Consider the following 15,553-nt stretch of genomic DNA (forward strand, 5'->3'; position numbering starts at 1 on the left):
TAATTTCCCAGCATGCAAAGGGTTAAAAAAGCTGCAACAAAATCCTCAGATGCACATGCTTGTGAAGTTTTGCAGCAATATATGTTTGACACACACAAAAATAATAGACAGAATACATGTAATATTTGGGTGCTGCCCCAATTTTGTTTTCAATAAAAAAGGGAAACAGACCTCTAAATCTGGGATGTTTACCTTGGAATAATTCCATGGTTTATTGCGTTTTGCTTCTGTTTGTTGTTTCCAATAACGGAATTCTTCAACCAGCTGAAAACAGGAAATACAGGAAACTTTATACAAACAATCATGATACGTTGAATGTATGGACTATATAAATGGTTCCATCCAATTGTCATACAATACTGTAATTACTACGACACTTAAAAATAAAACATAGAAGTTAGAGTAATTACGGTAGTATGCTTAACATAAAGAAATAATATGCACATGCCAAGCTATACAAAATGTTTGGCTAGCAATCATCTGAGTAATCCCCCAGTGACGTGCATTGACCAATCCACATGGTGACCCCGGCTTTACAAAATTTCTTTCCATGCAGGGAAAACAGCTCCTTAACCCTTTCAGCGCTGGAACTGAATTTTAAAGGCCTTTGCAAACAGTTTGGATCCAGATGAGACGCCACAGAACGTGGCGTCTCATCAGGATCCAAACTGTTTGCTATTCTGATAGTATTCTTTGAAAAAAATTCGAAGAAAATGCTAATTTTAGAAATTCAGCAGAAGACATTTTAGCAGACGACAAATTTCCCAGCATGCAAAGGGTTAATTGTAAGTTCTATTCAGGCTATGAAGATTTACCCATACATCCATGAGTGATTCATAGTACTTACAGGAGTGCATCCTGCCACTTTTCTGGTTCATCCGAGTGCAGAGTATCAAACCAGCCTCCTTGGTCATCAATCTCCTGAAAAACATTTATGATTATATAAAATAAAACCTCATTGACTTTCTTTCTGTCTAGCTTAAGTAGTGTTTTCTTTCACCTTTACAGAAAAGGTTGCAGGGATCTTCAAATTGGAAATTTTATGATATAAGGGGAATTCTACTTTAAGATAAGAAAGGTTTCGTGTTTATATACTACTTTGCAATATAACATTTATTACATATTTTGCTGCAAATGCTTTTTTAACTTTATCAAATTTTGTCAAAATTTAGTGATTTTATTTTCAAAATAAAATTTGCACTGGATAGGGAATTTTAAGGGAACAAGAGGACCTGAAAGGCCTGAATTCGCTCCCCTGAGATAACAAGATATTATTGGAACAAATCTTCTGACCAAGTTTCATGAAGATCGGAAAATAAATGTGGCCTCTAGAGTGTTAACAAGGTTTTAATATAGCCATATAAGAAAAAATGCCCCGCCCCCTGGCAGCCATGTTTTTCAACAAACCGGCATCATTTTTTAACTCGTCCAAGATATTATCGGGATGAATCTTCTGACCAAGTTTCATGAAGATTGGACAGTAAATGCGGCCTCTAGAGTGTTTACAAGATTTTACTATAGCCATATAAGGAAAATTGCCCCGCCACTTGGAAGCCATGTTTTTCAAGCAAACATAATTATTTTCAAACTAATCCAAGATATCATTGAGAACAATCTTCTGACCAAATTTCATAAAGACTGGACAATAAATGTGGCCTCTACAGTGTTAACAAGGTTTTACTATAGCAATATATAGTCATATAAGGAAAAATGCCCCGCCCCCTGGTGGCCATGTTTTTAAAGCAACCAAAACCATTTTCGAACTCATCCAAGATATCAAAATAAAATTTGCACTGGATAGGGAATTTTAAGGGAACAAGAGGACCTGAAAGGCCTGAATTCGCTCCCCTGAGATAACAAGATATTATTGGAACAAATCTTCTGACCAAGTTTCATGATGATCGGAAGATAAATGTGACCTCTAGAGTGTTAACAAGGTTTTACTATAGCAATATAAGGAAAAATGCCCCGCCCCCTGGCAGCCATGTTTTTCAACCAACCGGCATCATTTTTAAACTCGTCCAAGATATTATTGGGATGAATCTTCTGACCGAGTTTCATGAAGATCGGACTATAAATGTGGCCTTCTAGAGTATTAACAAGATTTTACTATAGCCATATATAGCCATATAAGGAAAAATTGCCCCACCCCTTGGCAGCCATGTTTTTCAATCAAACATAACCATTTTCGATCTCATCCAAAATATCAATATGACAAATCTTCTGACCAAATTTCATGAAGATTGGACAATAAATGTGGCCTCTAGAGTGTTAACAAGGTTTTACTATAGCCATATAAGGAAAAATGCCCTGCCCCCTGGCGGCCATGTTTTTCAACCAACTGGCATAATTTTTTAATTCGTCGAAGATATTATTGGGATGAATCTTCTAACCAAGTTTCATGAAGATTGGACAATAAATGTGGCCTCTAGAGTGTTAACAAGATTTTACTATAGCCATATAAAGCCATACAAGGAAAAATGCCCCCCCCCCCCCTGGCAGCCATGTTTTTCAAGCAAAGGTTACCATTTTTTAACTCATCCAAGATATCAATGGGACAAATCTTCTGAGCAAGTTTCATGAAGATTGGAAAATAAATGTGGCCTCTAAAGTGTTAACAAGGTTTTACTATAGCCATATAAGGAAAAATGCCCCGCCCCTTTGCGGCCATGTTTTTCAACCAACAAGCACCATTTTCGAACTCATCTAAGATATTATTGGGATGAATCTTCTGACCAAGTTTCATGAAGATCAGACAATAAATGTGGCCTCTAGAGTGTTATCAAGATTTACAATAGCCATATATAGCCATATTAGGAAAAATGCTCTGCTCCTTGGCAGCCATGTTTTTCAAGCAAACGTAACCTTTTTCAAACTCATCCAAGATATCATTGAGACCAATCTTCTGACTAAATTTCATGAAGATTGGACAATAAATGTGCCCTCTAGAGAGTTAACAAGGCAAATGTTGACGCCGCACAATTCACAACCTACAACGCATGACGGACGACGGACAACAGGCGATCACAAAAGCTCACCATGAGCATGTTGTGCTCAGGTGAGCTAAAAATTGGAGAAGTATACCATGGTGATAGGGCGATTACCACAACTATTTCGCTCACCGTCAAAATTTTACACTTCTGACAACAGCACCGTTTCCTTCTGACGAAAAGAAACATGGCAGACAAAGCAATATCAGGTATGTGGGTGACACAATGTTTTATTATAAGACACTGCACAATGATTGCCACTTGCGAAGCACTCCATTGAATTTCTGAACCAATATGTCGTCTATTTGAAAGTTTACCAGTCATGAAATATTTAGCATGAGATTGAAATAGTGTTAACAAAAAGTCATGTCGTGCTCGACACCATTCGTACTTGTGAGAAAAAATGTAATAATCAGATGATTGTCGATGTGTCAGACAGAGCTCCAGATAAAAATTTGGTTAAATTCTTATTTACACCCTATTTTAAAAATGAATTCTTATTTATGCCCTATTATAAAAGTAATGATTCTTCAAAAATATATTACCAAATAATTGTGTATTCATGGTTTTTGACACATCAATAATTTAAAATTTTGGTTTATAGTCTTGGAAAAGCCTGGCTTTCCTTTTTTTTGAACTGCTTTAGATTCAGTCATTTACGCAAGAGCTTATACATTCATCAATTATTGACGAAACCATGCTTTGGGTGTTTGGTTCATGAGAATCTAATTGAAAGAATGCATGCAGCGTGGATTTTTTACACTGAAATGGCTTTTTTTGCCTTCCCCGCTTCGATACACCGCTTCGGTCGACCATTATGATTTTTTATGTAAAACGCTTACTGACACTTCGGCTTAGGTCATAATGGCCTGTTGGTCGCCGTTAAAGTCATATCAAAAACTATATTTAACATTTGATTTTAATGACATTTTGAATAGGTATACAGTATATAACTTGTGTATACAAATTACAATATTTATTACTAGTGAATAATTGTAATTAAAAAGGTACAATAGCAGTAATGACTCGCTTGCAATATTAGGAGAACAGACCGTTTTGCCATTCGACTGTTCTTAGGTGTGGCTCTTTTCCTCACAGCAAACGCTTGAGTGACGTTGACTTAATGTTTTTTATTGAGCGCCTAAACGAGTCAGAATTGGGATGAAATGTTTACCGTATATAATTTGCTACTGGAACTTTTACGCATGTTTGAAAATTTCAAATTCGTGTTTTATTTTTTCAACGCGTAACTTTACGCAAAGATTTTAAATCTAAATCGTTATTTAAGAAAATTAATTCGTTTTTACGCCTTTACGCATGTTATCTGGAGCACTGGTGTCAGACCTGACCTGAATTTACTAAAATATGAATTTGGTGTTTGTGGCCAAAACCAAAGATATATACCATAGATGCTCTCGACTACTTATATCAGAAACAAAGGGGTTACTTTTTGGAGACTGTCTATAGAAGCTTGTGAGTGCATGTCTCCATAGATAAGACATCAGAGGGCGGTCTGTTTTAACCAGATGTAAAGGGTTCAAATCATATATAGTTATTTCCGTCAAGTATTAAGACAAGAGGCCCATGAGGGCCTGAATCACTCTACTGCTATAAACACTGCGCAAGTTTGGAAAGAATAAGATGGAAACTGTGTACTTAATCACGCAAACAAGGAGAATTTTCTCAAATTCAATGGGAGATTATTGTGTACTTCCTTCTCCGATACTGCTCATATTAAATAGGGTTCAAGTCCTCATTGATATAAAGATACTGTGCAAATTTGGAAATAATTGGATGAAAACTGTGGAATTAATTGCGTAAACAAGTGAGATTTCAAAATTTTCTCATATTCAAGGGGAAGTCATTTTGGACTTATTGCTTCGATATTGCTCTTTTAAATAAAGGGTTTGAGTCCTCCTTGATACAAAGACACTGTGCAAGTTTGCCAAGAATTGTATGAATATAATGGACTTTGTCACATAAAAAAACCTGAATTTTCATTTTTTTCTCAAATTCAAGGGGAGATAATTCTGGACTTATAACTCCTGCTCCTTGCTCATTTTCAATAGGATTTGACTCATCATTCATATAAAGACACTGTGCAAGTTGGGAAATGATTGGATGAAAACTGTGGACTTTATTGCCTAAACAAGTCTTATTTCACAATTTTCTCAAATTCAAGGGGAGATAATTCTGAACTTTTTACTCGCATGTAACCCATTTTCCATAGGATTTGAGTCCTCATTAATATAAAGACACTGAACAAGTTTGAAAAGAATCGGATGAAAACTGTGGACTTAATCGCGTAAACAAGAAAAAGTCTAACGCACACACGCACGACGGAAACCACGCCATGACATAAGCTCTTCAGGCCTTCGCCCAGTAGAGCTAAAAAACAATTTAAAACCAAATATTTTCAAAGTAAATTGTAATATTACTTTGAAACCGTTTTTACACTTTTTTTACGTCTCTTCCTTCTGAAAGAAAAAATATCAGAATAAAGCAGTGCCAAAATATCATCAAGATGCAGTGCTTTTACGGACATTGTTGAGCGGTGTTCATATTTCTATAATGTCAGTGTTGAGCAGTGCATACTTGCTAACACGTGTAAATGTAAAAATCACAGTTATATTCAATAAAGCATGCCACAATGTAATGTAAATTGATTCTTCTACCATAAAATACTGTTTAACAAAAAAATCTCTCATTTAAAATGTTCAAAATCTGCAAAAAATACGATTTTTTGCGTCATGAAAGTCACTTCTTTCACCACATGCTCAAATTGTTTTCACTATTTTGAAGTTAATAGTGACTCAATTTTGATGCGGTAAACGGCAATTAGATGTAAAGTATATACTTCGTTCCATGTAATATCTTTTTATTACCAACTTACCTTCTTTTCACGTTTTTTTCTTTCATTTCTGGACTCGCCAAAAAGTTTGCGGCCATGTTTTTGACATAAGGATACCGTGCTCTTGTCAGAAGTATAAAATTTCCACGGTGAGAGGAAAAGTTGTGGTATTTGCCCTATCACTGTGTATACACCATTTACGCAAGGGAATGAGGCCACATTTTGGCCTCAAATTTGCCATACAAAATTACTTGTTCAGTTTCATGAAAGGCAAAATCATCTAGGAATATTCAGTTTTTGCTTAATACTGATCTTTCTCAAATATATTTTATCCCCTAGTATGGTATGAAACTTTTACCCCTAAAATTATTTATTTAACTCTGTCCTCCACAAAATGTTGAAAAATGATTGCATGTAGTTTTTGAGGTGATCAGTTTGTTTAGCAAAAATGGTCTTATTTCTAAAATATTATGGCCATGAAGTAAGAAAAAATTGAATGAAAACTGGAAAGACTATAACTTTAAACTTATATAAAAAGGGTGGCAATTACTAAAACTTATCAGACTTTTAGAGTGATGGACATGATAAGCAAACAATTTTTACAAGCTTTTCAATGAGGAAAGGGGGTGGGCACAATCAGATTATGGCGCATGCTGTAAACTGATTACATGTATTAATACGAATTTAATGGCTCAACATTAGCAGCTGTATGATTGTCTTACAAACAGTCTGACTGGACAAATAAAAAAAATCAAGATCTTCTTTTTCTCAATTATACAAACAAGACAATTTGTTGAAATATCCAGAAACTAAGCTGGAATTTCCCCCCAAAGCTTAATGTAGACATTAAATCGATAAAGCAAGAGAATTTCTGGTACTTACATACTGAATAAACTATAGTGAATATGGTACTGTTAACAAGTGAGACAAAATGTTTTCATGGTTAGTTTCATGTTTTGTTTTGTTTTTAGAATTACCATGTCATTCTTACTTACAGATTATAACCTCTTTTTTACATTAAACTTTAAATATTAAAAGCTTACAGTCTTTCCTATGTTCTAGTTAGTTTTGTATGTTAATAATAATACATGATTGTTAAGCACAATAAAATTGTTCATGATCCTATACCAGTTGTTCTTCTATTATAAACTATGCTTTATAAATGACCTGCCAGATGTTGTCAATGGAATAGTCAAAATTTTTGCGGATGATACAAAGATTTACTCAAATGTTAATACCACTACTTAATGCGATAAATTGTAACAAGATCTGGACAACCTGCAGGCCTTTTCCGCCCTATGCCACGGGTCCGAAATTCGGCCCCATTCCCAATGCAAATCTGGTTGTTTTTTTCCCAATTGAAAAAAATAATTCCCAATTCAAAAAAAACAAACAAAAAAAACAAACAATTTTTTCCTTTAAATATTTTAAATATATAAGTTAACCTGATCCAGTGTAGAAAATATAAAAATATTGCATAATTAAATTATCTGTTGCCTTAAATTTGTTTTAAAAACAGTAAAATATGTTAAATTGATTCTTTAAGACTTTACTTATCTTCCCCAAAATCCGGCATTTCGCGTGATTTTTTTCACCTCAAAAAAGGCCAGGTCCCTTTCCCCAAAATCAGATAAAAAACCTGCACTTATCACACATGTTCATACTATTTTGTAAAATTTTAAAAATATGTTATCAAAATAGTCGTTATTTACCAGTTAACGGCTTCTTTGAATTATAAGAAAAACTATTAGCATGCCTTTATTTTTCCCAATTGAGCCAGTTTTGCGTTTAATTTTTTCCCAAAACGGGGTTTTTCACGACGCATATTCCCAAATTTCCAGTGTGGCGTTTTCCCAAAATGGAGCGGAAAGGCCTGACCTGTGTGACTGGAGTTCGAAATGGAAGCTTGCGTTCAATGCCAAGTCATGCATATAGGATTTACTAATGAAAGGCATAGGTATTCAATGCCCGATAAAGATGGAAATTTCATACACCTGGACTCGGCACAATCTGAGAAGGACTTTGAAGTGACTTTCAATGAAAATTTACATTTTGGAGAGCACATATCAAGCATTACTTCTAAGGCACAGAGAGTACTAAGACTTATTCACAGATCTTTTGAATTCATGGAGAGGGAAATGTTGCTTCCTCTCTATAAATCATTTGTTAGGCCTATTCTTGAATATGGATCAAATGTGTGGTCGCCATATCTTAAAAAAGACATTAAGAAGATTGAGGATGTTCAGAGGAGAGCTACACGACTTGTTTCTGCATGTTCTACCCTCCCATATGAAGAAAGACTAAAATTCCTTGGTCTACCAACTCTGGAGTACCGAAGAGATAGGAGTGACATGATTACACTGTATAAGTCTATTTACGGATTAGACGACCTAAAATGGAGCAATATATTTAACTTGGCTCAAGGGGATTTGAGAGGTCATCACCTAAAATTCATAAAAAAAGTGCCATCATAATGTAAAACTAAATTCATTTGGAGCTAGGACAGTGAGCATGCGGAATGCCCTTTCAGAAGAAACCGTCTCTGCAACATCCCTGAATGTGTTCAAATCGCATTTGAACAAAGAGAACTGGAATAAGAAAAAATTTGAAACAACTGTGTAGCTCACTCTATGTCGCGTATAAACATTTTAAAGAAGAGGGGCCATGATAGACTTTGTCTACTATTTCGGCCCGAAGATCAAGGTAAATCAAGGTATATACTAGAGTTAAATGATAGTTCACAATGTCAGTCACCATGCATCTATTTATATTGACAACTTTCGGGAAGCATAAGGAGATACATGTATTCTGTTCTGTTAACAATAATAAAAATTAAATACAAATACACGGAGAATATTATTTTATATGCGAAATCAAATGAATTACATTTTAACATTTGAAGGTAATGTTTATAGTGGTATGTAACCCTGAAACCCCAAAATAAAACAACAGCAATATAGATTTCCATTAGGCTAATACATCGACATTTTATACAAATATCCATATTTAAGCAATGCAATAAAATCATAACTTACCATAGATGCAAACAACATAGCAATTTATTTTTGTTGTTTACAAAGACATCAAAGGTGACCAAACGCTTAACACTTAATGTAAAACGCTTACCTGACTAGGATCAGTAGACAAGACGGTATTTAATAGGGTAGCCTACTTTTACTTGAGTGAGTCCCTCGTCAATTTAACAGTATTTTATCTGTTTAAGATACAAGGCAAATACTTATTTTTCATATTTACAGAAATATGTTATTTCATTTTGAACGACCCTAATTTAATCTCTGACTCTAAAGTTGACCTTACTGACCCAGACCTTTTCACACAGAATTGTACGGTGAAGTTTTATGCAGACGAAATAAAAAACAAAATGGAAAACGTCACAGGTTTCACATTTCGAAGATACATTCAGTTTGTAGTTTTGAAGAAATGGATCCAAACTGAAAATCTGATATAAAAAATTATTCTGGTACTAAAATTGTGTTATGAATTGTTTGCTTCATTGTTGAAAATGACACTGAAAGTGAAATATCAAGTAGCAATAACCACTGATTTTGAAAATTGACATAAACCCAGTAAAATGATACATTTTCTGATAGATATTAGTAAACCATTTCCAAATATGTATGGTTTGTCTATCTTACATTGTCTAAAATAATGTTAGTGAATGCGGAAACATTGAAAAATCCCTTGTGTAAAAATTGTCATTTTTCATTTTTTTCAAAATAGTCAACCTGGGTGTATAATTTGTTTAAAATAATGATTTAAGAACACATTTTTTATCCAAACTTTTAATAATTCATTACAGATACATTTCAGCTATGTTAGATGTCCTTGCAATTGGATGGGCCGGCAGGATTCTGGTCTGAAACACGTTACCCCCCCCCTCCAACGCAGGACCCAAAAATTCCTGAAATAGACAATAAAAAGTTGATTTTTCTTAATTGCAAATTTGCATGTGATTAAATATCACAAGAAATAAATGTTGAAAAAACAAAAACTTATTTGGTTAGTATTAAAAAAAAACATTATCCAAAACATGTACAACTGCCCCACCCACCAAATACAAATGTGATACCACCTGGTTTTTAAGAAAATATCAAAGTAATATTATTTCTCTTAAACAAAATTTTATTTATGAACTAGCAGTTAAATTGAACAGGAAAAACACTTACGGTTGAATATGCAGCCAGTAATCTGAATTCTTATCCAGAATTCTGATATGTCGGTTGATTAGGAATGGCAGCACCAGGAATTCTGAAAGATCGACAATGCATTGCTATATTAAATCTTATATACTTTTGTAAGATGAAACAGAAATACTATTTGTTAGAATAGTTTAACACACACCTATTCAAAAAAAGATAAACATATCATAAAATAATTAAAAAAATATTATAATAATTACTGTAAGAAGGTTCGAACTCATAAAATGCGAATGTGTGTAACAGCTCAATATCTTTAAACAACTTCTTGGATTTAGTAAATAATTGTCGATACATTAATTAAGAGCTTGTTTTCTTCATGAAAGGAACTCCAAAGATGCTGGAATATAATAGTGCACTGCATGCAAATATTAATTAAGTGTTACAGACAAACTGAAAGAACAGAACATTTAACCGAAAATGTTTTCTACAAGCTTTTACTGATTCAATGTGTCTTTTTTTCAAAGTTTGCTAAAAAATCATGCTGAGATCAAAATTAGCCAAATGTAAGGTTTAAATGCAGGATATAATTTTTAACCATCAAATTCAATGTCTTCAACATGCAACTGCTTAAAATGTTACTTACCACAGTGTAACTGTGCTCATGTATTTGTGAACCCCCTGCATCATAATCACTGTCAAATAGATCTTTGTCAGTCATGTTCTCTATAAAATAAAAAATAAATAAAATAAAATTTCAATACCGGTATGCACAAAACCTGCGACACATAATAACCGTGTTTTAGCATTGCATTCTCAATTTTGCAAAGGTTAATTTCAAGAACCTAACCTTTATATATAATAATATCCATTTATTTTTTGTATATTAATCATGTAAATGAAATAAGAACTGAAATTAATTATAGCAGTTTTAACACGTTAACAAAACTAATAATGAGATGGTGTGTGAATTATAATGCTCCCTAAATGTATAATCAACTTAAAACTAATAAGGTAACTTAGCTTTTAAGTTTATGATTATGATCAATCACAGAAGTTACATTTTACATTTGTTACAAATGAAGACAAGTCCGGTACGACATGGCGCGGGTACGATCTGGAACAGATTTTATTTGACATAATTAACACAATAATTTCGGTGATTTAAGTGAATTCATACCTGCATCGATACCAGATGAGACGATTTCTCTACCTGCCAAACAAATACTGTGTTTATCGTACCGATATCCGTAAAACTGCTCAAAAGATCGCTCCCGAATTCACCGTAACAACAATGTAATAATTCCGCGGAAAGGGGAGTAACTCTACTGCACAGGTATAGTGGTGTAGGAAATAAATAAATATATATTATTTCACGCGCATATACCTGATTCAAATGGTTAGGATTTATTAAAAAACACAAAAATTGATTTATTACAAGCTAAATTTCAAGTGAATCTGCCTTCTTTATGCAAAATATTGGCCTTCGAATTTTTTACTTTAACTTTTGAGCAATGATTTTTTCTTTTCCTGTCATGGCAAGGTCAGATACCGCTTATTTGGACATATCTCCTCCCACATATGCAAATTTTTCATTTGGATTACTTCTTTTATGCTCGTAGTGAAGCGTTAAAAACACCCCACATTTTTCGGTCAACTTTTTGCCTGAACACCGATTGCGCAATAATTTGCATAGCAGGTGCGTGGTTATTGCTATATCAAGATTGGGTTTTGCTATCTTATGTTTTACCTGCGTAGGACACCTGTTTGATGGTTGTTGGGCTTTTGACACATTCCTTATTTAGCTCTCCATAAGAGGGATTTCTTAGAGTACAGCTTTGTGTGGGTCCTCTCAAAGACCTATCAATAAACAAAGATTGGAAACATTGATGTGAGACTTCGGAAGAGTGTAACGATGTGTCGTTATTGCAATAAAATTAGTTGCATGCAGCGTTCTAGATAAGCTGAGTATCAGCGTAATATAAGCATTAAAAATATCAAGATATGCTCAATTTATCATTTCCATGCGAACATTTAACAGGGCTCAACATAAACATAAAAACCAACTTGCCCTGCCGGGCGAGTACTTAGAAAATCTACTTGCCCTGAACGTAAAACCACTGGATGCCCGAACATGAAATATCACATTAACTGTAAACCTCATATCAAAATAATACACCACAACACCTTTTTTATTTTTGAACATTTTACAAAATGATTACAGCAATTAAAGTCTTATTATAGTCGAAATTAAATGCTCTTTGTTCTTTTTTACACTTGCCCAGGCGGACAACTAGATTATAAAATAACTTGCCCGGACCCAACTTTCACTTGCCAGGGGCAATAGGACAACTGTTAATGTTGAGCCCTGTTTAAGCAAGCCAATCTGGACTTACGCAAATGATGTAAATTCTCTGCGTATAGCGTAAACAAAAAATATAAACAGCTGATTGTCTTTCGCCAAAATTATGAGACTGGTTATCGTAATAATTAGAGCTAATTAGTGCACTGGATTGAAGAAATAGTTAGCCAGTCGGTATGTACACTCTGTTTAATCTAGAGGCATGGTGAATTTAGTATTGATTTCTAGCTCGGCTGTTTTCGGAGAAAACCTGAGGTATTGTCATAGCCAGCTCGTCGTCCGACGTCCGCCAGTGTCGTGCTAAAACTTGACATTTTGCTCTAAAATCAAAGTGCTTCCACGTACAAATTTGAAACTTTATATGTAGATGCACTTCGATGAGTTCTACACGCAACACCCATTTTGGGTCACTAGGTCAAAGGTCAAGGTCACTTTGACCTCTTAAAAGAATTCTGACAAGCTTTTATTTATTCAAAACTGCATCTGCAGCCTAGCGTTGGCACCCGCTATGCAGTGCTCTTGTTTTAACAGACAGTCAAGCGCTTATGTGTTTATTAAATTACATGAAGAGGTCAGCATGGCTTCTTTGAAGCCAAAACAAAGTACTTCCCAAAGTAAAATTGATTCTTTTTATACAGCAAAAGTTGTATCGAGTAAAAACATTGTACTGCCAATACTGAATGATTTAATGTCCTCTGTTTTCAAATCAAAAAGGACACACTTAAACGCTTATAAAACAACTGTTGAAAGTTGGCAAAAAAAAGTTCTGTGGCTCACGGTGGTGGAAGCCTATAAACAAAGGCAGTTAAAAAAGCAAAAAACACTTTAAGAAACGGACTACTTTGAAGGAATACACATAGTTGATGGTTTATTGTGTTTAACATGATTAAAGTAGTGTTCTTGTTTCACTTTTAGCAAATTACCCTTCAAGAAAGGCAAAATTTGACCATTTACCCACATGCTTTGAAAAGTGGGGGTATTTACCCCCATGGGTCAAAAATTATCTATAACGCTGCTTATGTAACCTTTATGTTGTTTACATTAAGAACTTCTGGAAAACCAGAAACATATATTCATCCGTCTATATTTTCAACATGTAAGATATTTCCTGTCAATATTTAAAGTCATTTTGGTCTGATATTGTTATTATTATTGAAAATATATAAGTTACTCTTAAAGAATAAAATAGTCGTCTCTATTGATAAAATTCTTCATGTAAGGAAGAGGCTGACAACCCCGTTAGGCTACTTTTTTTATAAATAATAGTTTAACCTGGATTTGTCAATGTTGTTTTAGCGTCACGTGACTTTCTAGTGTATATAAATGATGTCTTGATGTGTTGAGTTTTAGTTTGGATCCTGTCACCGTAAGAAGCGTGTCGAGAGGAAAAGGGGAACTGATTGTTAATACACAATTTAGTATATGAGGTAGTTTTGGCTTCACAGTAGTCTCCTAGCAATGTTAGGGATGAACTGAGTCAACACATTCCATATATCTAAACCCTGTTAGAAGAACAGAGCATTAGCAGACCGGTCCCCGGGTTTTCCTGGTGTAGATATAGTAGCTTCTGCATGACAGTGATATTGCAGGAATAGATTCCATGCTCTAGGTTTGGAGTGCATGGCGGGTTTTCCTGGTGTAGATCTAGTAGCTTCTGCATGACAGTGATATTGCAGGAATAGATTCCATGCTCTAGGTTTGGAGTGCATGGCGGGTTTTCCTGGTGTAGATCAAGTAGCTTCTGCGTGACAGTGATATTTCAGGAATAGATTCCATGCTCTAGGTTTGGAGTGCATGGCGGGTTTTCCTGGTGTAGATCAAGTAGCTTCTGCATGACAGTGATATTGCAGGAATAGATTCCATGCTCGAGGTCTGGAGTGCATGGCGGGTTTTCCTGGTGTAGATCTAGTAGCTTCTGCGTGACAGTTATATTGCAGGAATAGATTCCATGCTCTAGGTTTGGAGTGCATGGCGGGTTTTCCTGGTGTAGATCAAGTAGCTTCTGCGTGACAGTGATATTTCAGGAATAGATTCCATGCTCTAGGTTTGGAGTGCATGGCGGGTTTTCCTGGTGTAGATATAGTAGCTTCTGCATGACAGTGATATTGCAGGAATAGATTCCATGCTCTAGGTCTGGAGTGCATGGCGGGTTTTCCTGGTGTAGATCTAGTAGCTTCTGCGTGACAGTGATATTGCAGGAATAGATTCCATGCTCTAGGTTTGGAGTGCATGGCGGGTTTTCCTGGTGTAGATCAAGTAGCTTCTGCGTGACAGTGATATTGCAGGAATAGATTCCATGCTCTAGGTTGGAGTGCATGGCGGGGTTTCCTGGTGTTGATCTAGTAGCTTCTGCGTGCCGGTGCTATTGCAGGAATAGATTCCATGCTCTAGGTCTGGAGTGCATGGCGGGTTTTCCTGGTGTAGATCTAGTAGCTTCTGCGTGACAGTGATATTGCAGGAATAGATTCCATGCTCTAGGTCTGGAGTGCATGGCGGGTTTTCCTGGTGTAGATCTAGTAGCTTCTGCATGACAGTGATATTGCAGGAATAGATTCCATGCTCTAGGTTTGGAGTGCATGGCGGGTTTTCCTGGTGTAGATCTAGTAGCTTCTGCGTGAAAGTGATATTGCAGGAATAGATTCCATGCTCTAGGTCTGGAGTGCATGGCGGGTTTTCCTGGTGTAGATCAAGTAGCTTCTGCGTGACAGTGCTATTGCAGGAATAGATTCCATGCTCTAGGTCTGGAGTGCATGGCGGGTTTTCCTGGTGTAGATCAAGTAGCTTCTGCGTGACAGTGATATTGCAGGAATAGATTCCATGCTCTAGGTCTGGAGTGCATGGCGGGTTTTCCTGGTGTAGATCTAGTAGCTTCTGCGTGACAGTGATATTGCAGGAATAGATTCCATGCTCTAGGTTTGGAGTGCATGGCGGGTTTTCCTGGTGTAGATCAAGTAGCTTCTGCGTGACAGTGATATTGCAGGAATAGATTCCATGCTCTAGGTCTGGAGTGCATGGCGGGTTTTCCTGGTGTAGATCAAGTAGCTTCTGCGTGACAGTGCTATTGCAGGAATAGATTCCATGCTCTAGGTCTGGAGTGCATGGCGGGTTTTCCTGGTGTAGATCTAGTAGCTTCTGCGTGACAGTGATATTGCAGGAATAGATTCCATGCTCTAGGTCTGGAGTGCATGGCGGG

At 35.7% G+C, this 15,553-nt stretch overlaps 2 protein-coding genes across 2 annotated transcripts in view; one reads left to right on the plus strand and one right to left on the minus strand.

Annotated features, from left to right (window-relative positions):
• The window catches only part of LOC127846969 (armadillo repeat-containing protein 8-like), a 43,060-nt gene extending 34,096 nt beyond the window's left edge, over positions 1 to 8,964 (minus strand). Inside the window, exons 1-3 of the mRNA XM_052378443.1 lie at positions 8,877 to 8,964; positions 848 to 921; positions 193 to 264 (exon numbers count right to left, since the gene is read on the minus strand). Coding sequence (XP_052234403.1) covers positions 193 to 264; positions 848 to 921; positions 8,877 to 8,894 — 164 coding nt within the window. The 5' untranslated portion in view covers positions 8,895 to 8,964. The remainder of the gene's footprint in view (positions 1 to 192; positions 265 to 847; positions 922 to 8,876) is intronic.
• A 219-nt stretch (positions 8,965 to 9,183) lies between these two features.
• LOC127846971 (solute carrier family 15 member 2-like) overlaps positions 9,184 to 15,553 on the plus strand; it is a 43,330-nt gene continuing 36,960 nt past the window's right edge. The window contains exon 1 of the mRNA XM_052378445.1: positions 9,184 to 9,322. The gene's annotated coding sequence lies outside the window, so the exon portion shown is untranslated. The remainder of the gene's footprint in view (positions 9,323 to 15,553) is intronic.

The sequence above is a fragment of the Dreissena polymorpha genome, chromosome 10, assembly GCF_020536995.1.
Source record: "Dreissena polymorpha isolate Duluth1 chromosome 10, UMN_Dpol_1.0, whole genome shotgun sequence".
NCBI lineage: Eukaryota > Metazoa > Mollusca > Bivalvia > Myida > Dreissenidae > Dreissena > Dreissena polymorpha.